Source organism: Aspergillus fischeri, genomic scaffold (assembly GCF_000149645.3).
Source record: "Aspergillus fischeri NRRL 181 1099437636244 genomic scaffold, whole genome shotgun sequence".
Taxonomy (NCBI): domain Eukaryota; kingdom Fungi; phylum Ascomycota; class Eurotiomycetes; order Eurotiales; family Aspergillaceae; genus Aspergillus; species Aspergillus fischeri.
In genome coordinates this window covers 127365-149964 of record NW_001509774.1, presented here as the reverse complement: position 1 = coordinate 149964, position 22600 = coordinate 127365, and the positions used below count along the sequence as shown (strand labels likewise).

General features: G+C 50.7%; 10 protein-coding genes across 10 annotated transcripts, besides 1 other annotated feature; 5 read left to right on the top strand and 5 right to left on the bottom strand.

Moving 5' to 3' along the window:
• Positions 1-1680: 1680 nt before the first annotated feature.
• csnB (glycosyl hydrolase family 75 chitosanase csnB) lies at positions 1681-2541 on the top strand (the record flags this gene model as incomplete). The annotated part of the gene is made up of 3 exons (XM_001267476.1): positions 1681-1776; positions 1839-2201; positions 2284-2541. The coding sequence occupies 3 exons, from the start codon at positions 1681-1683 to the stop codon at positions 2539-2541; spliced, it is 717 nt and encodes a 238-aa protein (XP_001267477.1).
• A 1258-nt stretch (positions 2542-3799) lies between these two features.
• NFIA_043980 (UPF0075 family protein) lies at positions 3800-5242 on the bottom strand (the record flags this gene model as incomplete). The annotated part of the gene is made up of 2 exons (XM_001267475.1): positions 3800-4978; positions 5045-5242. The coding sequence occupies 2 exons, from the start codon at positions 5240-5242 to the stop codon at positions 3800-3802; spliced, it is 1377 nt and encodes a 458-aa protein (XP_001267476.1).
• Positions 5243-5812: 570 nt separating this feature from the next.
• NFIA_043970 (damage-control phosphatase ARMT1 family protein) lies at positions 5813-7273 on the top strand (the record flags this gene model as incomplete). The annotated part of the gene is made up of 3 exons (XM_001267474.1): positions 5813-6051; positions 6105-6221; positions 6277-7273. The coding sequence occupies 3 exons, from the start codon at positions 5813-5815 to the stop codon at positions 7271-7273; spliced, it is 1353 nt and encodes a 450-aa protein (XP_001267475.1).
• A 117-nt stretch (positions 7274-7390) lies between these two features.
• On the bottom strand, positions 7391-9226 carry NFIA_043960 (uncharacterized protein; the record flags this gene model as incomplete). The annotated part of the gene is made up of 6 exons (XM_001267473.1): positions 7391-7436; positions 7485-7584; positions 7650-7745; positions 7797-8276; positions 8330-9045; positions 9198-9226. The coding sequence occupies 6 exons, from the start codon at positions 9224-9226 to the stop codon at positions 7391-7393; spliced, it is 1467 nt and encodes a 488-aa protein (XP_001267474.1).
• Positions 9227-9638: 412 nt separating this feature from the next.
• NFIA_043950 (putative MFS monosaccharide transporter) lies at positions 9639-11404 on the top strand (the record flags this gene model as incomplete). The annotated part of the gene is made up of 4 exons (XM_001267472.1): positions 9639-9779; positions 9841-10790; positions 10842-11097; positions 11150-11404. The coding sequence occupies 4 exons, from the start codon at positions 9639-9641 to the stop codon at positions 11402-11404; spliced, it is 1602 nt and encodes a 533-aa protein (XP_001267473.1).
• A 285-nt stretch (positions 11405-11689) lies between these two features.
• Positions 11690-11750: a microsatellite.
• Positions 11751-11776: 26 nt separating this feature from the next.
• On the bottom strand, positions 11777-13614 carry NFIA_043940 (regulator of G-protein signaling domain-containing protein; the record flags this gene model as incomplete). The annotated part of the gene is made up of 4 exons (XM_001267471.1): positions 11777-12635; positions 12689-12772; positions 12825-12950; positions 13004-13614. 4 exons carry the CDS (start codon positions 13612-13614, stop codon positions 11777-11779), a joined length of 1680 nt encoding a protein of 559 aa, XP_001267472.1.
• Positions 13615-16548: 2934 nt separating this feature from the next.
• On the top strand, positions 16549-17004 carry NFIA_043930 (uncharacterized protein; the record flags this gene model as incomplete). Its single annotated transcript, XM_001267470.1, has 1 exon — positions 16549-17004. The coding sequence occupies one exon, from the start codon at positions 16549-16551 to the stop codon at positions 17002-17004; it is 456 nt and encodes a 151-aa protein (XP_001267471.1).
• Positions 17005-17285: 281 nt separating this feature from the next.
• Positions 17286-18581, bottom strand: NFIA_043920 (uncharacterized protein; the record flags this gene model as incomplete). Its single annotated transcript, XM_001267469.1, has 1 exon — positions 17286-18581. One exon carries the CDS (start codon positions 18579-18581, stop codon positions 17286-17288), a length of 1296 nt encoding a protein of 431 aa, XP_001267470.1.
• A 1017-nt stretch (positions 18582-19598) lies between these two features.
• NFIA_043910 (putative PTR family peptide transporter) lies at positions 19599-21597 on the top strand (the record flags this gene model as incomplete). The annotated part of the gene is made up of 8 exons (XM_001267468.1): positions 19599-19809; positions 19880-20057; positions 20120-20268; positions 20331-20439; positions 20512-20651; positions 20721-20931; positions 20970-21109; positions 21209-21597. 8 exons carry the CDS (start codon positions 19599-19601, stop codon positions 21595-21597), a joined length of 1527 nt encoding a protein of 508 aa, XP_001267469.1.
• A 63-nt stretch (positions 21598-21660) lies between these two features.
• Positions 21661-22570, bottom strand: NFIA_043900 (putative L-cystine transporter; the record flags this gene model as incomplete). Its single annotated transcript, XM_001267467.1, has 2 exons — positions 21661-22011; positions 22079-22570. The coding sequence occupies 2 exons, from the start codon at positions 22568-22570 to the stop codon at positions 21661-21663; spliced, it is 843 nt and encodes a 280-aa protein (XP_001267468.1).
• Positions 22571-22600: the final 30 nt, after the last annotated feature.

The window sequence follows — 22600 nt, the reverse complement described above, 5'->3', positions numbered from 1 at the left end:
ATCTGTCTCTGCTGTTGTCTGCTAGTCAACTACTTTGGGAATCGGGCGATATAATTCTAAGCTAAATCCTATAGTTAGATATATTATAGAGTTTTAGATCACTTATATCGGTTGGGGAAGCCAGTTCACCTGTTTATAAAATTGTAACTTCTTACTAGCCTAAGTACCTAAATCTTTCTCTAAAGGTACTAGAACTTAGGCGGCAAAGAAGTGATAGAATAGTTACTAGGAGGGGTAACCACCAACATATACATGCTATTATGTGATTTTTTCTCTTTGTTTTAAGGGTCGGGCCCTTCACCTACTGCTTAGACCCTCTAAGCCACACCTGAACGCGCTGAAATGACCCGTCAAGGTATTTTGCACGCCAAGACAATCAGGGGGAGAAGCTTGTTCAATACTTACGGGCGCGATTCTTTAGCGTTCTTTTGTAATCTTAGATCTGGGCAAAGAGAACAGCAGTGGATCCTGAGCGCCTGAGGATTATTTGAAGCAATGCAGGTGGATCCTTAATTGAGAGACTCCTGAACTGGCGGTCATCGGCCGGGGTAACTTCCCCTTCTACAAAGTCATGGAACATTCTTTTGAGAAACGGTCTGCTTCTTGGTCATCATGATCCAAAGAGGATTGCCGCCAGCGGATGGGGAATTTTTGGTCCGTCTTAGATGTCATAGCAGAGGATGCGTAATTGAGACGGTTCCAAACTGATGGTTTGCTTGTCTACGAGAGGGGCATTAAAGCTGTTCCCCGTAGCATGTGAAGGGGATTTCGGCCCCCAAGAATCAGGCAGAACTGTTTCGAGTTTCGATATCTCCACTAGCTGCATAGCCTGCTCTTTTGGTTTCTATTAAGGGTCCAGAGACAACACTTTGATCGGCATACCGCTTGGTGACGCGACAGATAGATGGCTAGGATCGGCTCGAGACTAATTATTTGAGTGACAATCCTTCTTGGCCCAGTTGCAAACGGGCTATGGTGTACCATATCGAACGAATGTATTGCACTCATGACTAGGTACTAAGAAGCTGTCAAGGGTGCAAATATTTAAAAGTCCATTGGCCAATGCAATTGCTGTTTATGACCCGAGGTATACCTATCTGGTCCACCTTGCTCTACTATGCATACCTAGTCTTGGAAGAGATGTATGTCATAACTTGGCCCCAAGACTGTGATTATGGAGAATTCCAATGTCAAAAGGGAAAGCAACCTGTCGATCAAAACAATAGGTAAAGTTTTGGCCTCAAGGTTACATTCGCAGGATATGTACTTATGCATGGATTTGGGGAATCTTGAAACTGCAGGGTCTTCAGATGAGACATGCATAGTCCTTGCAGCATCAGCGGGTCCATCGCGGTGAGGAGATCAAAATTCCTCCTATGGCCTGATCTTACAGTTCCACACTGGGCTGGACCCTGATGGCTACCCTTCGTAGATTCAAATGTCTTGTGTCAACTTCCCCGGATTTTCCGGATTCACCGGCTTGTGTGCCGAGGGAGAATCACTTGGTCATCCGACTTGATCAAGCAGGGGCCCGACATACACGCGGAACTATCAGACTTCCCTGGCGCTTCATTTTGAGTATAAAGGGCATGATATCTGTCTACGAGGTAGAGGAACCAACAAGGCCAGGTTCTCTTAAATATCAAGGCAATTGCTCTTCCTGACAATCAGTCCGGCACAATGCGTCTGTCCGAAATTTTTACTATTGCTTTAGTTACTGGGGCCACTGCTTATAATCTGCCCAACAACCTGAAACAGATCTACGACAAGCACAAGGTATACTGCACACATCTCAAGGTTTTCAGCCAGCCAGCTAATATCTCTTTTTGCGCCTTTAGGGAAAATGTTCCAAGGTACTGGCAAAAGGGTTCACCAATGGTGATGCTGGCCAAGGCAAGTCTTTCAATTACTGCGGCGACATCCCGGGCGCCATTTTCATCTCCTCCGCCAAGGGGTACACCAATATGGACATTGACTGCGACGGGGCCAACAACTCCGCCGGCAAGTGCGCCAACGACCCGTCCGGCCAGGGCCAGACTGCCTTCAAGTCCGACGTGAAGAAGTTCGGCATCTCCGACCTGAACGCCAATGTCCACCCCTATGTGGTGTTTGGAAATGAGGACCACTCTCCCAAGTTCTCGCCCCAGTCACATGGAATGCAGCCATTGAGCGTTATGGCTGTCGTGTGCAATGGTCAACTGGTATGTCTCTCTCATCTATACAGCAGCCTGCACGTCGGTGTCCGTGTCCGTCTCCGTAGCTAATAGCGAACCCATTACACAGCATTACGGAATCTGGGGCGACACGAACGGCGGCGTTTCTACCGGCGAAGCCTCCATTTCTTTGGCTGACCTTTGCTTCCCCAACGAGCATCTCGATGGCGACCATGGTCACGATCCCAATGATGTCCTCTTCATAGGCTTTACTAGCAAGGACGCCGTGCCTGGAGCGACTGCCAAGTGGAAGGCAAAGAATGCGAAAGAATTCGAGGACAGTATCAAGTCGATTGGTGACAAGCTGGTTGCTGGTCTGAAAGCATAGAGACAAAACAGACCGAAGACAGCTGTGGCAGGGGTCTGGCTGTTGCAACTATATTTTCGTACGTACAATCGGAGGCGCAGTACCTAGGAGTAGGTAGTGTAGAAGAATCGTAGTTGAAGATCCTCCACCATTGTATGACATGTAAATGGCTTTGAAGACCATCAACCTCGCAAGGCCAGAGGCCGTCGTAGCCTGCAGAGGTAGGGGTGTTAAGACACCAACACAGCAGCACTGTGCAGGGCAGATATGATGGGCTGAGATAAAGTAATTAATAATCACTAATCAATCATAAAGGGATCATTAAGTGATCTAGAGATATCCTTAATTCAAATAGGAATTCACAGGGAAACTATACTAGTGCCTGTCTATATTATAGAGCAAGTTCTCTAAGAGTGCTTATGAACAGTCCATTCATAATACCTTTATCTTTTCATATGTAGAGATCATTCAATGGTAACAAGCAAAGATTAAATGGAACCGTAATCAATAATTAGTTATAGTAGAGAACATGATTATCAGTGTATAAGGCAAGAAACTTGACAAGGATATAGAAATAGCTACATCTTAGCTGCACACAAGTCAACCCAACTTAATAGATACCACTCGGCTGTTGGTTAGCTCTCCTCCATTCCTTCACAGAGACATTAATCCGAGGGGGACAGTCTTCACTGGCGCCAATCTCAATGTCGCGCCTCGTTCCGGTCAAATCCATACTGCTCGCTCTGCGGAGGAGATAAATCAGCTTGTATTGACTTTTGAATTATACAAATCTCATTTTGAAGCTGGCGATAATTGATTTGACTAGTTGGTTCTCATGTTTGAGACACATATAGCATATCATCTGTCACAAGCAGTGACGGAGCACTAATCAATCTATATGATTTAGTTAGATGTTTAAATGTGTCAGTCTCTTTATACAGACCAGCATGGCCATAGGGCTCCAGCGATGATGAATGAGTGAAAGACCAGCTGGAATCAATGTCAAAATTAGGAAATCGAAGTAGTAACTATATCATGTAAGATTATCACGTGTCACCTTCTGCGTTGTGGAATGTAACCCTCTTATTCTACACAGTCCTGAGATATAACAATGTCCCATTGACCACAAAATGGTGGTACACTGCATTTCACTTGACAGGGCCCATGAGGAAATTCAACCGAAAAAGACACTCCAAAGTCGCTAAAATGATAGATTGAAATGAACCATTGCTAAACCTTTATACGCAAGTAGATATTAAACAAATAGAAAGTTGCACCACTAAGGCTTCCCGTAGGTATAGGGCCGGTCAACAACCATCTCCTTGACCGTTGGCAACCGAGTTCGACCCTTTCCGAATTCCACTGCCATCGCCATAACCTCTCTCCACCGCAACCCCGGCGCAATCTTACCCGAGATGGTGTTGGGCGTCAACGTGTCACTGTTAATGGGAACCAGAGCGGCACGGCCCAGAATCGCCTCGAGAGCCTGCTGAGCGAACGAGACAGCCTCCTTGGCATCTGACGGAACACCCGTCTCATCGAGCTTGAGGATCGCCACGCTGGGCAGCTGCTCCTTGAGGTAGTTGATGATGTTGGGGTTGCGGGCACCACCTCCACACATGTAGACGGCGGCTATCTTGTTGATATCGATGTTGAACTTGGGGAAGAAAGTGCGGTACTGCTTGATGATGTTCTGGGCGGTGATGCGTGTGATGGTGGCGACGGTGTCGTACTTGCTCATGCCCAGCGCTAAGCACTCATCGATGATCTCCTGGGCCTCGTTGTCACCAAAGGTCTCACGACCGGTCGTCTTGGGAGGCAGGTGATTGCAGTACTTGTTGTTGTTGAGGAACTTGTCAACGACGGCCTGGTTGACAGTCCCCCGAGCACCCCACTCGCCATCGCGATCATACTCCATCTCGCCGTTGGTGAAGTAGCGCATCGCGGCGTCGATGAACATGTTGCCTGGGCCGCAGTCCCAGTCGACCATGGCGTCGACGCCACCCTCGCTGTCGGGTGGAATGACGCAGAGGTTAGCGATCCCGCCGATATTCTGGCAGATGCGCCATTCGGTGGGGTGGTGGAGGAGCAGACCATCGATCAAAGCGACAAGAGGTGCACCCTGGCGGCCGACGGCCTGTTCAGCCATGCGGAAGTCGGTGACTGTAGTGATGCCGGTCAAGCCGCTGATGACAGTTCCCTCGCCAAGGCAGAGGGCGGAGCGGGTCTCGCCCTCCTCGGGCATGGAGAGAAGCCAGATAGTTTGACCATGGGAGCCGATGAGGTCGATGCTGTTAATAGGAACATTGTGCTTCTCACAGAAGAGCTTGACGGTCTCGCCGAACATGTTGCCAAGCTGGACGTTCAGCTGGGACATGAGGGAGGGAGTAGTTTTTGTTTCGCGGAGCATGGTGAGGACGGGTTTTTTGATGTGCTGAGGGATGGGGATCTCGTCGTACTGTACATGGCGATTTGTCAATTCTACTGGAGTTGAATCATAGAAAGACCACTAGAGCTGTCGTACCTTGAGGATCTCCATATGCAAAGGAGCTTCAGGAGAATCCTGGCGGTAACGAACAAGGGCGCAGTCAATGCCGTCCATGGCTGTACCGCTGTTCATTCCCATGACTGTGATGTCGAGAGTACCATCAGCGGCACAACAGTGAGGACTGTTGACGTGAGCAGAGCCATTGGGCTCAGCAAATTCAATTGAAGTGACCATTTTGTAATGTGTATATACAAGATTTTGGATTCCAACAGTATCCAGAGCGAAGAACCGCTTCATATACCTTTCGAAACCTACCCAATTCTTGCGGACAATCAAAATACCCCACTACCCCTCATAATCCAAAGCGTGCGGTCATGCGCACGAGAAAGTGTTGAGAAGGGAGGATTCTGGATGCACCTACGAGCTCCATCACGATTGATTCCGAGGCCGAGATGCAAGACAGAATTGCCTAATCGGGTATCCTCGAGACGAGGTGCACAGACCGTCAAACCTCGGGATTGCAAAACGTGGGGAGCCGTTTAAGCGAGCCATTTAAGCGTCAGTCTCGGACCGTTTACACGACCACCCTACCCACTCTCTCTAGATCGGAGACAGCCGAGGTCCTCCCGCGTAGAACCTTTGATACATGATGGTCAGCGGACCTCGAGCCCTGCTACTGTTTTGGGAACCAGGCGAGGGATGATCCTTCGAATTTTCTTCATAATAAGAATACATAAATAGTCTTCTGAATCTGCTGACACTGCTTCCTAGGTGTCAAGTTAGATCTGTCAGAGTCATATCGTCATGCCTTCCGCCACCATGAACGCTGAAGAAGTTCGTGCAGTTTGGACGTCAGACAAAGGGTCAATGGCTAAACAGACGGCGGAGACGCGATGGGCCAGAATCATTCAGGGCATCATCGATGACATTGGCGAAACAGCCGGCGCGGAGGATGTGGACTGCCAGAAGAGGGCGGAGAGCATCGCCATTCAGATTGCCCTCAAGGACATCAAGAAAGGAATTGAACAGAACAAGCCCCTCACGTACGTACTTTTCTTCTCTAAGGACCGAAACACAGAGACTCACGGCGCTTCAGACCCCTGCCAGATGACGGTAAGCTCGATATTCAAGAGTGGAACAAGCAGCTGGCTGCCATTGGCGAGTGCAGTTGGACCAACTGCCCTTGGCTCTTTGGAGAGTGCTACATGTACAGGTACAACTGTTGCTGCAAAGATGGGATCGAGGAATTGCGCTGAAAATCCCTCTAGAAGCATCCAGAGGATCCTAAACTCCTCAAAACACTGGCAGAACTACGATGTTTTCAAGCGCCAGAAAGACTCTACCTTCGTCAAATCGAGAGTCGCAGTCGAGGAGCTGGCCAGTCGTTATATGCAGATCGTCGCCGATACTCGACTCGCCCAAGATGAGAGCAAGGAAGAGGCCAAGAAGTTGCTGTTTATTGAAATGACGGAGATCGCCCTGTGGGGAAACGCCACAGACCTGTCACTCCTCGCTAACCTGACCCTGGAGGACCTGCAAAACCTGCAGGGCCGTGAGGCGATCCAGAAAAGCCAGCGGAACATCGTCGATAATGACACTGACGACGTCTGGGCCTATCTTCAGCGCACTGCCGGTCAAACCAGTCGCCAGATCGCCATTGTCCTCGACAACGCTGGCTTCGAGTTCTTCACCGATGTGCTCTATGCCGCTTATCTTTTGGAAGCCGGCATTGCTACCTCTATCAGACTGCATACCAAGGAGTTCCCGTGGTTCGTTAGCGATGTCATTCCCTCGGATGTCGAATCGCTGTTCGCGCATCTTGAATCCTCTGAATGCTTCCCAGTTCGAAAGTATCTCGACCAACTCATCCCGAGACTCCGCAAGCTCTTCCAGTCGGGCGCCATCACGACCACTAGCGACCCCTTCTGGACGACGCCGTTCTCATTCCACGAGATGCCATCCAAGGCACCCGCCCTCTTCAAGGAGCTCCAGAACAGCTACCTGGTCATCTTCAAAGGCGACCTCAACTACCGCAAACTGACCAGGGATGGGCTGTGGCCGCACACCACCACATACGAGACGGCTCTGGGTCCCCTAGGCAAGGAGAGCGGCGTCAAAAGCTTGGCCCTTCGCACGAACAAGTCCGACGTTTGCGTTGGCATCCCGGCCCAGAGCAAGGTTGACGCGTTAAACGAGGAGGCGCCCGGTGGTGCCTGGATCCGGAACGGAAAGTATGCCGTGGTATCGTTTAATGAGGGTCAATGATTTCTTTTCTCCTGTCGATAAATAAATGACCTTTATGTCATGGTCCATTCTTCTTTTAGAGAATTAATTATCCAAGTTGTCGGCCATGCATGGGTCGCTTCCATATCTCGCAGCAATCTAATGACCCCTTCCCTTTCCGCTGGATCTGTCATCAAGGGACCCCCTGTTGATGTCAGTAGCTGCACCCACGCGGACTTTGGACATGTCTTACATATAAAGGTGGAATGACAGAGCGTGATCAATGATGGCACCGTCGAAGGGGAACTGTTGCATGCCCCACAAATTGCGCGAGCGTGCATCATGACTCGGATCTGATGCCGTTAACGAGAACTCATCCGCACGATAGCCAAAAAACCAGAACTCACATCAGACTCACGAGCTGTGCTATGTAGTCCCCTCACTGCAAATCTAGGTGATGGCTTGTAGATGGCCAAGAGCATACAGGCGAGATGGTAAAATCCAAATGCCATAACTACAAACCACATTAGAGAGCGCAAAAGTAGACGACTGGGAGCAGACACACTATGCCAGTCCGCCGTGAACCATATCTCTGGGAATGGGTTTTCGCTCCCCGGGACAGCTTCGCTATACCAGATTGGGTTAAATGTATCCGGTCGGGTGCTCAACCAACTCTCAACCGCCTCGGATAGCTGTTGCCATCGGAGTATTCTGGTGGAGGGCTCAGGGTAACTCGACCCAAAGCAAAAGTGTACCACCGTGGCACAGATCCAAGTCATGGTGTTGGCCCAGGCTGTTTCCGACCTCAGATCGCTCAGAGGGTCGCCTCCGCCCTGGGGCGGGGGGATGAGAACCAAGTTCACCAAATCTACGTTAGGAGCCTGCTGATGTATACAGGCATTGTACAGGCACTGACGCATGTACACCCAGAAAGCCGCTTGCCGCAACCCTGGGGTCGATGGATCCACCTCCCGTCCTTGTGACGCTCGAAGCAGAGCCGAGCAGCCGGCTAAATGACGCTCCTGATCGCTTCCGGTTACCATGACTGTTTCAGTAGGAAGTTAGCCTGTGTATCGGGTTCGAAACTTGTTCCCTTACCGTTCAACTGTTCAAACACCCGCAGGATGACAATGGCACATAGCAGAATATCATCGTCGGCCACCTTTTCCGAGCTCAGAGAGGGAATCAATAACTCTACACAACGCTCGTGCGCCTGTTCGGCCATTTCGGCATCCCCAACGTGACGGGCCGCGTATGAAAGTACGGCATGCAGCAGGATCGGCGATTGCTTGACCAGGATGGGGATTTTCCGGGTAAACTGGCGGGAAGCGTCGGTACAGTCGAGCCAATACCCGAGGTGCGTTGCGAAGTGATGCACCAGGTAAGCTTCCCTGTGCGTCAGTGGAGTCCCTGCATGTATCGAACCTGGAGAGGTCATCAGAGGCATGGGAACAGAGTCGTTGGCGAGTTCCGGGAGGATAGTAGACGTTTGTGTGCTGTATGGTGATGTCACCGGGGCATTGCGATATTGGTCATTACAGGATTCGGCATAGGTTGGATGGGTAATTTGTTCAGGGCTGGTTGCATTAGCAATCACCGTGTCGGCAGTTTCTTGTTCTAGAAGGTGAGATATTTCCTCCTGGTCATTGCCAGGGGCGTCCTTGGGATCTTCCCTGGCCTTTCGCGGTTGATAGTGCTTGATCCTGATGCGATTGGATGGATCTTCTCGAAGACATGGCCGGTTCTTTTTCTGGCACTGCGAACAGATTGGCCTGACTTGGTCGCCTGTTCTCGGGTAAGCCGTTGTATTCAGCCTATATTGAGCTTTCAGTGGCATACATTTGACATGCCTCCTTCGGCAAGTTAGGCTGTGATGAACTTAGCAAAAAAAGAAAAAAAATATGGCAAAGACGGAGAAGTGTGGAGTTCGTGTAGTGGAGAGAAATTATGGCGGGGAAAGACTAACCATCCATCTTTTGAGCGAAGCTTTCCCATGTTGGGATCCGTGGCGAAATCTTGGGTCTGGAGAAGTGGAATGGTAGTAGCGAGGTAAGTGTGTCTCGAAGAAGGAATATCGAGACGAGAATAGAGGATGAAGAAGAGGGAGCGGACAGATGGAAAGTGGGAAGAAAACTCGGGATTTGAGACGGACAAGGAAAGAATACCCGAGGTTTTATAGTTTGGGCTTTGGAGTATTCCCGTCATGACATCCAGCCCCAGTATCTCGCATGCGTCTCCCCATGGGGTTTGCCTCCCTTAATAAACATCCCCATATCTCCCCGATACGGCTATGATCTTCTCTCTATCCAGTTTCTGGGGTTGATTCCCACGTCTTGGTTTCTCCATGTTATATATTCATTCCAAAAGTACCCTTTTTTCCCCCTTTTCCTCCTCAACTCCATTCACCATGATGCACAAACATTTCTGGAAGACAGTCCCTGGACCTAGGCTGCTCAAGTTGATCACTGCAGTCTCTGCTGTGGCTATTTCCTACGAGGGCATGAGTCAGGGTGTCATGGGCGCTGTCAATGTCGCCCCTGAATATGGAGTATGGCCATTATCCCCCAGAGAAAGTCCGTATCGTGAACTAATCGAATATCACACTGCAGCATCGTATGGGCTTCGCCGATGAGCATGGGAAAGTCATCAAGCCCTCGCTGCAGGGTGGCATCGCTGCCATGTACTATTTGGGCGCTCTCTTCGGAGCCTTCTGGGCCGGTAGTTTCTCGGACGCCTACGGGCGTATCAAGGGGATCTGGCTGGCCTGCGCCTGGTGTCTTGTCGGAGCCATCCTGCAGGCTAGTGCCGTGAATCTCGCTCACATGCTTTGCGCTCGTGTTGTCGCGGGTGTCGGGGTCGCCTTCATCATCGTGATTGCTCCCTCGTGGACCGCAGAGCTGGCTCCAGCCGCACATCGGGGTCAAATGATCGCCGTGACTTTCCTCGCTAACTTTGGAGGCATTGCCTTGTCTTCCTGGATTGGCTTCGCTACCTCCTTTACTGACTATGCCGGCGGCGCCTTTCGATGGCGCTTCTGCTTTGCCTGCCAAGTGATCCCGATTTTCTTCCTCGTCATCGGCACCCTGCTCATTCCGGAATCGCCTCGATGGCTCGTCAAGGTCGGACGCAACGAGGAGGCATTCGAGATCATCACCAAGCTCCGTGGAGATGGCGACCGCAGTCACCCGAATGTGCAGAAAGAAATTCGCGAGATCCTCGCCGTCGTGCAAATGGAACACGAGTCGCAGAACTCCAGCTATATCAAAATGTTTTTGGGCATCGGATCGGGGGATATTCATATTGGACGTCGGATCCAGCTGGCCTTCTGGCTGCAGGTTCTGATGCAGTACGGCACCGGGATCGCTGCGGTTGTCATCTACTCGGGGAACATCTATCGCACTGCTGGCTTCGACGATCTCAAGTCCAACTGGCTGTCGGCCGTGTGCATGACCTGTGGGATTCTGGGAACGGGTATTGCTGCCTTGACCTTGGACCGGGTGGGTCGCCGCCGGACCCTCTACTGGGGAGCGGTTGCTCTGAGTATTATTCTCTTTACCCTGTGAGTATAGAATCGTTTCATCCTTGACGTGGCTCCTGCTGACTTTTCCAGTGGTGGTCTAAACCGTGGAGCCGTCAATAACCCCGACAAGGCTGAACAGTACGGAACCGGAGCCGCCGCCATGGTGTTCCTCTACGTTGTAGTCTTCAGCTCCTCCTGGTTGATGATTCCTTTCATTTATCCCACCGAGATCTTCCCGACATGGCTGCGTGCCAAGGGTAACGCCTTTGGTGTTGCAGGTTGGGCCGTCGGCTACGGCGCCGGGTCACTGCTGGTCCCGGTCATGTTTGCCGGTATCCAGGAGAAAGTTAGTTCAATCCTCCATTTGATCATTTTCATTTCTGACTTCTATTTCTCAGACGTTCTACGTCTTTGGGGCCGCCATGTTCGCCTACATCCCCATCATCTACTGTTTCTTCCCCGAGACGGCCGGCCGCACGCTCGAGCAGATCGACTTCCTGTTCGCCAGCAAGAGCCCCTTTGTGTGGGAGGAGGAAAAGGAGTTTGCCAAGCGCATGACTCAGTTCAATGCTGAAATCCAAAAGATGGAGATTGAGAACGGTGGATATGCGGGCGGCGAGAAGACATGTGAGGAGTTTGTCGAGAAGGTCTGATCGTAGGCTGTCATCTATGAAGTATAGCGTACAACGTATTATGTTATGTGTCAAGTTGAGCTATATACACGTTATGTACGAATGTATCATTCGCAGCGATGATCAGTCAGACTTGGTATGAGATCATTACAGGAATGGTAGGTTTAAATATCAGTTCAAATATGTAACCCTGAAGGGCTACTATAGTGTTGATTAGTATTCATCGCATTAGGTTGATGTATATACACAGGCCTTGCCATCCATCAATAGGGTATATCTCTTCATTAAAATGACACATAAAATGGAAAAGAGAAGGTAAAAAGAGGGTAGAAGGAAGGTAAAGAAGGGAAAAAGGAAGGTAAAGAAGTCAAGGAGTAAGGAGTAAAGAAGAAATCAAACATTCATCCCATGCATCGTTTTTCCCGAGTCTATCGACGCCGTCCGGTTCTTGACGAACTTGGGCCACGTATTGGTGAGAACAAGATACTTAATGCTCTCCTGTGCATCATCAAAGACATTCGGCCCGAACGACTCGGGGACATCGCCCCAGTATTGAACGCGGTCATGGATGGCACCCACAGAGCTCTGCAGCTCCTTTTGGGAGCTGTTGGAATAGGTCGGCGACGCGGGTGGCTTGAAGGAATCAAAGGGGGTGGCGGGATCGACCTCGCGCTCGTCGCCGTACAGAATCCGAGCGGGCCGCTCGAAGACGTCTTGCAGTTTTCTGAGATCCTGGGATGATATGTTGATAGGGAACTCGGCGTGCGTGACGCTGATGAACTCGGCGTAGATGCGCAGGGCGCGGTTGAACCGCTCGCGGATCAAGTCCTCGGTGTTGCCGTCCCGAGGGGCCGTGTTCTCGCGGATCGCCTTGGGGAAGGACTCTTTCCATTCGGCGACGCTGGTCAAAAAGGCGATATTCTCGCCGGAAAAGTCACTGAGGGCGGAGAAGCGCTGGAGAGGAGCCGGGTCTCGCTCAAGGGCATACTCGAGAGCGCCCATGGTCAGGATACTGTCGCGAGAGTGATTGGTCTGGACGGAGCCGTTCGTCGACTTGCCGCCGGTCATGATGGATTCGACCAGAGTGGCCGTCTCGGCGAGGGATTTGCTGGCTGAGCTGTTTTTCTTGTTCTTTTCTTCCCACTGCGCGATGGCGTCGAGGGTTTCCTTCTGGAGCACCTGGTGGCGCATCACCTCCCAGCAGGGAAGGAAAACGGTGAAGATTTCCATGACCAGGATTGAAAGACAAATCCTACAATCCATTAGGGACGTGCTGGAGAAGGGACCGAGCGCTCAAGCACTTACCACTGCGGGGGCAGCCAGACTTGGTTTATTTTGTCAAATGCGGGAGCGTAGAGGGAAATGAGCCACAGGGGAGCGCCGGGCAGACTGCACAGAGCATTAGTGGGACAAAGAACGCATGGTTTTGGCGGCGACTTACTTGGCTATAGCACAGCCGATGGTCTGAACTCGCCAGCCATGGGTATCACGGATATTGCGCGATTTCCAGAGAACAATAGGAGCAAAGATCCAGGCCCAAAACAGTTGCCAAAAGATACTCGGCCACCTAGACGTGTTAGCTTAGCTCTCCAGCCCAGATCGGAGTACTTCGCTTCATACCACTCCCAACCACGACCCATCGCCGATAACTGAGCCATCTTGGGTCCGGTAACCTCTGTGCCTGGAATTCCCCAAGTGGGATGCCACTTGCGCGAAATCAACCACATGATGATAGTCAGCATGATCTGGGCAATCATCCCGATTCCAACGAGAACAAGGATCCTGGTATTGTAATCGAGACGCTTGAAGCGGCCCATCAACCCGCTTCTCCTTTGGTTGGGCGGGAAATTGTGTCGAAGATCGTTGTAAACGTATTTCTCCTGGAGCTTTGCGACGTAAAGGAAACGGCTGTTGGACGCGTGAAAGAGAGCGATTCCGCAGGGTAGAAAAGTGCCCATGATCCAAAACTGAGCATCGCCCGGCATGATGGGGCCGATCATGGTGCCGAACTGGACTGGGGCGTAATACAAATGAAGGAGAACGATAGCAGAGAGCGACAGGCCGAGGCCACGGATGCGCAGAATAGGAGTGTCCCGACGAGCGATGAGATAGGCGATGCCACTGGCGACGAGGACTGTCCAAACGCCTGCCCAGGTAGCCCACCAGATGCTTACCGGACTGTATATAGGCTCCGGCTTCGACTCGGGCGTGACTCCCAGTTCCGACCCCATATTGACCGGTTTGTTGAAGCAAAAGGATTAAGGAAAATGAATGAGTGACTGAGTGAGTGACATGGTGGGAAGAAAAGAGAGAGATCAGCTGGGACGGTTGTCGATATTAGTCTGAACAGATGCAGGGCGGACTCATGCAGGGTCGTGGAACCCATTGTTAAACAAACTTTGCCGGGTTTACATCGTACTAATACAAAGCTGGGTCGATCGGCGTTGACGAGGGCAGATATCGGGGGGAAGATGGCGACATCTCAAGATTAGATACTGAAAATATGACTCCAAGGCCCCAGCGTAGCAACGAGACTGCCAAAGGCGGCCACGTTCTCTGGCCCCATCGCTGGCTGTGCCTGAATATCGATCTATTTCCTTTGCCGGGAGTCGCTCAGTACGATCAGCCGAACTACTTCGTGCCATTGGTTCTACAACGGTCCATCGTGGGGGTCGAAATGTACTAGTTCATGCGTTGCCCCACTAATCACAGACTAGTCTTGTAGTTATTTGGAATTCTGATCGTTCGTTCCTGCCCACGGTCACAGTTCCTCAATCTACGCTCCACTTTATCTACCCTACTCTGTCGGCGGAGACCGAGAGACTCGCTGGAAAACCGGGAAGCATCCTTGGTAGCCTTGATACTAGTATCGAGCTAGATGAAGATAGGAAACACTCTCGAGGCCCACTTATCCTGCAGATCTTGGAGACTGAGACCTGAGAAAGCTTGCTCTGATGAGTTCCTGCTGACGATTTCCCACACGCTCCGTCAGTATTCCCCTGATCTTCAAGGAAGGTTGCCTCATGCATCGGATATTCTCTGCAAGGCCCTATGCACAAACCCCGATAACAAACGCCTGTCTGATATCTGATAGGTGAATCATATGCTTGTCGCCGCTTTGATGCCCCTCGCCTTCCCATGCAGGTCATATGGACAAGGATGATGTGATGGAGCGATACCTGCCCCGACTGTGCGTATTATCGTCTCCGTGGGTGGCCACCCTAGTCCTCACTGTCACTTCTCCGATCCAGCTTTCCAGATTCTTGGCCACGAACTCTATGAAGCCTTTGAAGGATTGCATGTCGAGCTAGCGGGATGCCATGGGATGTGATTTAAGAAAACTGTAGAGCGATGGTAAGCAGTAGATAGACGATCCTCAGGCGAAGAAAAGCCACAGTACTGGTTAAAAATCCCCAGAACCTGGTCATATCATGCATTGGTGCGATCGTGGCCCTCTAACTCGCGATACAAGTGGAGAAACTCCGGTTGTACAGAGTAAGCTCTTGTCAGCCATCAAATCACTACGCGAAAAAGGTGTCTAGACGACCATTTCTTGCATAGTAGAAATGATAGGCATGTTCTGGTTGACAGCTCTACATTTTCGCAGCGTCAGTAACTCTCCATATTCTTGACACACGGGGGCAGTGTTTCATGACCACTGTACAAGTAGCACGTTGCTCTATCAGCTTATCGACCAGATACTGATCTGTAGGACCAGCAGACTTTTCAAGAACTGGTTGCTAAAGCGCCGCCGGCGGCCCACGGAGCGCAGGATGGCAGTCCGCAGACCGTCTTCACGCTTTGGACACGAAAGGAAAGATTTGGGCTGATCATTATACAACGGAATGCGATTGGTTGCAACGGAATATTTCAGGATTCCACCATCCAAAGTGACTCAATAGGGCGGCCACCGAGCACGAGGATGCGAATCCTCGCAACACCCACTGCACGATTCTACGACTCAACGGTTCCGAAAATGCATGTCATCGATCCGCTGAGTCTCCAACTTCGCTAGTTAGCCCATTAGCATCCATCTCACTCCATCTGGCAATTTAGTGGCGTGAGTGAAGCGCTTATGCAAGGCTTGCATCTTGTAGTGTCGTTTTGATTGGAGAATTCCCTCCCACCCCTGTTGTGACCACGTCAGCGGCCATTTTCTCGAAGACAAGCTCAGAATGTAGATATATCCAGCAGACTAAATGAAGCTCGATGACCAACTCCGTAAACTGGGCTCCTCAACAATGATAGCCCGGTGGACGTAGTTTTACAATGGAACGAGAGAGATCGACCCCAAATTGCCATCCTTGGTACGCCTTCATCATTCCACACATAGCAGATATCGAGCGCGTCTCACTCGGCAGAGCGTTGGTCGGTGGGATTCTCGGCGAGTCGTGCACTCCGGATGCCGCTTCATTAAGCTCTTTTTCAGACATCACCACAGAGTACAGAGTTGGTCCTGGCCGTTTGCTGATGTTATGAACCATCTACATAAACTCCACAGACTCATATTTGCACTAAGAGATAAGTCTAGAGGTTGCGGCCCAGTCGGAAATGATATTCCTTGGCTGCAAGCATGACGCCCTCAATGCGATGGTGAAAGCGCTCAAGGGATTTGTTCAGTCGCCTCTCGCTCGCATTCCCGCGTTTTTGGGCACACTAATCCTTCGGCAAGTTCAAGGCTGATCTCGAGGCTTCACACCTTCGCACCGGCATGAGGGCGCAGTCTTGTATGCGGACGTAGAATCGCTCCATGAAAGAATGAAAGCCAGGAAAGGCATCCTCGCTGAGCCATCTGTTGGGCCACTTGGTGTCGAGTGCCGAGCCTTGATCGCAATGCTCCTATCAAGGACTGATCAATACCCACCGCGAGTGCTGAGGCCTTAACTGGCGTACTCGTGCATCTGTGAGATCCGCCTGGGTTACTCCGTGACTGAACAGAGAGGCAGTCTTTTCGGCTCCCACAAAGCTCCAGCCGCGCTGGGGAGAGGGGCTTTTGGGGTTGGCAATCTGGAGCTTCTAGACCAGACTCAATTGAGCGAATCGCTCGTTCTGGTATGCTAAGAAGAAGGGTCAGTAGTACATGTGGGGTATGGTCAGAACGACCTCTACATATCCAGGTGGTCCTTCCCACGTTCGAGCCGACTCTTTCTCGGGTGACCACTACCATGGCTGCTGCCGACCTGGAGGGGCTTTGCAACTCGATTTGCCGGTCATCGCCGGCTGAGACGCTGTATCTGGATCGGATCGTCGCGCAGTTCATCCTCGTTTCCGCGGCCGATGACGCCACCCGCCATGCGCTGATCATCCGGCTATCGCACTGCCAGCATGACGGCTTCTCCATCCCGATCCTATTCGATGGCCTGGCAGCTGCCTACGAAGGCGCCAGTCTCCCTTCTCGGAGTCAGTTCATCGACTACTGCTGTCTCCGGGCGCAGCGGGATGCCCCCAAGGGTTACGACTTCTGGCGAAATTACCTCTCTAGCAGCCTCCATGACATACCTTGGCAATCTTCAAGGGCCACTTCTGGTTTATGTCGTCTTTTCGATTGCCAGGCCAGAGTTCCGGAAATTTGCTTCGACGATCTGCTCCCTTATATTCACAGTATCAATGCACCATTCTAGCAATGCATTCTTGATCGAGAGTGCCAATTAATAATATTGTTTGGTCCTCGAATCATACCAAGAATTACCTCCAGACTCAACTGAGCAACGTAAATGTTGGGTGTCAGCGCTAATATGGCATGTGCGAGGACAGTCCAGATCTTCTCTCAAGCTTGTCTTGTATCACGTTAGGCAAATCGTGTGTATGAGAAAAAGAACATATTGAAGACCAAATACCACATGGAGAGAAAGTCTTTCAACCGCCATTCTATACGTGTCCATCAGGAAGCATACCATATATGTCACTCAATGCGGCAAACAAATCGTGCCTTAACATCTGCGCATAGCTTCAGGAGATCTGCACGGCTGGCAGTCGAGTATGCCATGAAAGCCGAAAGCCATGGTGTTGTATCGACGCTAGGATCCTCTACGTGCTCGCCTTTCTCGAAATTCACAACATGCTGGACGACATGGTCCATAAGGGCTGGATCTCTCTGCCTCAGATCCCCCCAAGGGTCGTCAGATACGACTATTCCGGACCGCTCTGCTTGGATAGCCGCGATGGCTACATGAGACGGTACCTGAAACGGTTGTGAAAGGGCGTGGACACGCTCTTCATCACCAAGCGCGATAAGAATCTGTAGCGCGAAGAGGTCCACCCCGTTCGCAAAAGCACTTGAACATGTGTCCACATACCCAGGAGGACGAGCATTTATCTCGATCAGGAAGATACTCGGATTTGATGCTGGTGGATACGTTCTCGGGTGCAAATCCATCGTTTGTCCGTCAATCTGTCGATACTCGTGATTGGAGTGGCGGACTCGCGCCTCGACATGAAAAACTCCCGAATTAAAGCCCAGTCGGAGGATCGTTTGGAGCAGTGAGTCGCGCAGTGCGTTTTGTTCGGCACGCGGCAAGGCGGAAGGGAACAGTAGCTGCGTCTCTTTGAAGTTCCCGGAGCCATCGCCCGCATCCCCGGAGCAGGGAAAGTTATCAATTACTTCGAAGAATAGAACCTGGCCTCTCCAGAGCACAAAGTTGCAGTCGACTTCTGGCCCATCACAGTATTCTTCAACCAGTACATCTGTTTGCCAGCGCGGATCTCCCTTTGCTGGTACAGCCCGGGTATATGCGACATGGCTGGAGACCTTCTGCACGGCTTCCAGGAGAGCCTCGTAGTTGGAGACTTTGACAACATTCAAACTGTGCCAGCCATTGCACGGTTTAACGATCCACGGGGGACCCGGTACAGGCACGCTTCCTTCATTGGTCGCGACCAAGTCGCGAAGCTCCGCTGTGCTGCGAACAAGAAGACAGGAGTTCGAGCCATCTTCGAGCCGACATTGATACTTGTTCACTGTTTTGGAATACGCCTGTGAGGGTGAGGTCGATAGGTTCAACTGCTCGGCCGCCTGAGCCACCGGGACGAGCAGGAATTCAGTGACAGTGGTGATTCCGTCAATCGGTTCCGGATAGTCTCTGATGGCATTTACAATACGAAACGGCAGCCCTGCATCACCTGTGAGGTCGAGCGGAATAAACGCTTCTCGAAATTGAGAACCTTGAGGCTCGGCCTCTAGCCTGTCCAGGAGGCCCATATGCAACCACGGAAACGCCTAGCGCTCGCGCGGCCTGGAAAAATCTCCAGGACATGGAGTAAGGACGCAACTCTCCTATTACAGCAAGCCGACGCTGAGGAATTCGTGTAGGAGACAGCCAGCGCAGTGACAATTGATTGCTCAGCTGGGATTGCACAGCATCAAGAGACTGAGCGATGCTTTCTGGGTTGACGCCATCGACCGTAATGCAGCAAACCACAGATTGAAGTAGGGCAGCTAGGCTTGGGTCTGAAAAGTCAGGAGGCCCGACTAATTGTCTGGGATAGGCATACTCCTCTACTTTTTGGGTATACGGTGCTCCTCGGAGTCTCTCTTCGAAGATATAGCTGCGCATGATGTAGCCCTTGTTGGGCACGAGCAGCTTGACTTCTTGATGAAGACCGCTGGATGTTTCCTCAAGAAGATTGATCAAATAGCTGAATTTTCGGATATCTGCTCGCGGAATATGTTCGACCTTCGGTACTGGCAGGGTCCAGTTGATCAAAAAGGATGCATCAGCTGCTTCGGCTGATTCGATAGGACATGCGTCGAGTTCTCCATTGGTTCTTTGCAGATCTCATCTATGACGCTGTACGATGCTGTTGGGTCACATTTTGTCTGTAAGACTGTACCTTGAAGGCGGACTTGGACTAGATTAATATGTTAGTCCGCAAAGCGGGTATATCCATGTGGGCTTAAGAGGCTGTACCATTTCTCTCGCGATCAAGAATGACGAAATCTATGGAAGGCATCTCCTTTCCATGTGGGCTAATTCTCTCCTGTATTCCGGGAATTTGGACAAATCCCAAGCTCGCTTATGTAGCATTGCCTGGCCACCGACCAGCGACCGCTATCCCGAACTCCGTTTTAACGCCGTTGAATTCCGGTCTTTTTTTTTAGGCCTGACAGAACTCGTTTAAATGGACGTAGCAGCAAGAGGAAAACTTCCAAAAAAATGATAGACATCGTTCTTCTTGACAATCTGGTCCCTCATACTACGAACCCGGATCTGTGATGATGGACACTTCAGCAGAGGAGAATAAAGCTGAACGAGGACGAGCACCACACATTGCTCAATTGTCAACAGCATCAGACAGCAAAGTAGCAACTGAAGATGAGATCCAGGAACTGGAACATGTTGCAGCCAAACTGCCAGCACAGGTTTGGCTTGCCGCAACAATTGGAATGGCGGAGCGGTTTGCGTACTATGGCACACAGACTCTCTTCCGTAAGTGGCAAGAAGCTGTTTTAATTTTAAAGTCGCGCAAAGATCTGACTCTGGTACTTGGATTCTATAGAGAACTATCTCCAGAACAGTCCAGACGATCTCATACCGGGCGCAATGGGATTAGGAAAGTCTCGTGCTACCACAGTCAATTTGGCTTTTACTGTTGCAGTGAATCTGTTGCCATTGCCAGCATCAGTCCTGGTTGATGGATGCCTAGGGAGATATAAGGCTTTACAGATCTTCACCGGGTACTAAAGGGTTCAGTTCTAGCATACTTTCTTTGGATGTGTTCTAATCACTTAGCTTGCAGAATCTACGCTCTAGGATCTGCAATTCTGTTTGGCACCTCATTTCCCTCGGAGATGAGGAGTGGTGTTGCTCTTGGAGGGTTCATTTTAGGAAGTGTTCTAATTGCAGTGGGACTTGGGGGTGTTCAAGCTTCAGTGCAGCCTTTTATCGGTAGGATGCCCCAGCCTTGTGTTCTCCTAGTTTAAAGAGGACCCTACTCACTGCCTGCTTAGCGGACCAATATACAGAGCAAACCATGCGGATAAGGATTACGAAGAATGGCAAGCAAGTGGTAGAAAGTCGCGAAGTGACTATCCAGTATATTTACAATGTGTACTATTGGTATGAAGAGCCGACAGTACCTTAAAAAGGCAGATGACTCTCTTTACTGACTGACACGGATCATTGTTCTAGGATGGTGAATGTTGGTTCACTGGGAAGCATTGCTACTACATTGATGGAGAGGTATATTAGCTTCTGGTCTGCATATCTGCTGGATCTGTGTGCTGTGATACTTGCGGTCGTGGTTGTCCATCTGGCGAAACCAAAGTTTGGTATGATACAAAGACATCGTCGTATCCTCTGTTATTATCAATGATTGCTAATCCTGAGGGATTTAACAGTCCATCCTGTTCCACAAGGGTCTGTCCTTCCCCATGCCGCTCGCTGCCTATGGTATGCTGCTCAGGGTGGTTTCAGCCTAGACACTGCACAGCCAGAGTACCAGTTAGAGAACCACCAGCAAGTGGTACCATGGGATAAGGAATTCATTTCTGAGCTTCGGGGTGCTCTATCTGCATTCAAAATGGTACTTCCCCTCCCCCCCTCCCATTAGTGATTCCTGTTATTCAATGTAGCTTCTAACGCGGCAGCAGCATTGGATGGCCCATTTTCTGGGTATGCATGGGACAGGGTGCTCAAGTCTCAATCTCACAAGCCGGACAGATGGAAACCCATGGGATTCCTAATGACCTGATCAAGTCATCGAATCCAGTCGCCTACATGATCATTGGTGTGCTTGTCCAGAAACAGCTATACCCTTTCCTCCAATGATGCAAGATCTCCTTTACCCCTGTCAACCGTATCAGTCTGGGATTCTTCATTATGTCAGTGGCCATGGCATACTCCGCAGTCATGCAGGCAACCATCTATCACTCTGGGCCATGTTACTCCCACCCACTGTCATGCCCTGCGTCTTCTGGGGGCCGCACCCCCAACCATGTGCATGTCCTGCTTCAGCTGCCAACATTTATAATCATTACCCTGGCCAAAGTGTTTTGCTGGCTGACTGGATCAGAGTACACATATTCACATACCCCAAAGAGTATGAAGTCAGCCCTGCAGGCATGCTACATCAGTACCGCCGGCGTCGGGTATCTGTTGGGAATGGCTTTGTCGCCTCTAGCTAAGGATCCTTTACTTGTGGTGCTCTGGTCCGTGACAGCTGCAATGATGTTTGTGACGGCCTGCGCTGTTCGGGTCGCATTCAGGAACTTTTAGATGTTGGTTTACGCCAGCGGAGGTAATAGCATTAAAAAATAGACATGGGTATCATGTAAATATCTAGATATCGTTCTCTGTTCTCAAAAGCGGATCGTGCTCAGACGGCTGCACCGTGGCGCTCCTTGACTTACGCGAATACAGACAGTAATGCTGGACCATGAGAATGATGTCAAAAAAGATGGTGAGATTCCCAAGCACAAGCTTGGTAGCATTTCCCTGTGCGCCCGACCAATCTGCCTGTAAGGAAGTGTCGATAATTAATTGCATCAGAGAGAGCATGCCCCCTGTGAAATCCATCAGGATAGCAATCATACAGAAGCCTTTTGTCGACTGGTGGCAGTAGTTCATCCATGCCTGCGGGGTGTATTTGATTGCGGTGAGGAACACTTTAATGTTTCCAATCGTGTATAACTAGTGGTGAAAGGATATCAGAAACAAGTCCAACTTTTTTCCTTCTTCCGAGTATAATCAAACGCACCACATCAAGCCACTGTTGTGAATGAAGTTGTGGGAAACACAGCAGCCCCATGACTTCGACTGCGACCAGACCAAAACATCCTGAGAGCAGGACCACCGTCAATCTGCTTGGCTTCCGCTGTGTTTGTTTTTGTGATTCAAACTTCCATAGAACAGGCCACTGGAACTGGCTGTAGATAAGCAAGCAGATGATGGTCCCATGTAAGGCATAAAAGAAATCGTTAAGATGCACGGGTGGCTCAGGGCTCTGGGGGTGCCGCTGCGCGTATTGGGCGCGAATCACTGGGGAGAATAATAGGCCGCCATTGAAGACCGTGTAAGCGGATAGGCCGAGCACATTCAGCAGAGCGAAATCTAGGGAGAAGCCGCTTGTTGCGCGTCGGCGTTGGTTGTGGATGAGCTGTGGGTAGAAAGATACCGACCAGAGCAGGAAATAGCTCCATCCCAATCCCTGTGAAAGGGCCTGGAGGAACTGACGGACGTCCAATGTCATGGTACGTAGTATGTATCTGCTATCAGTTCA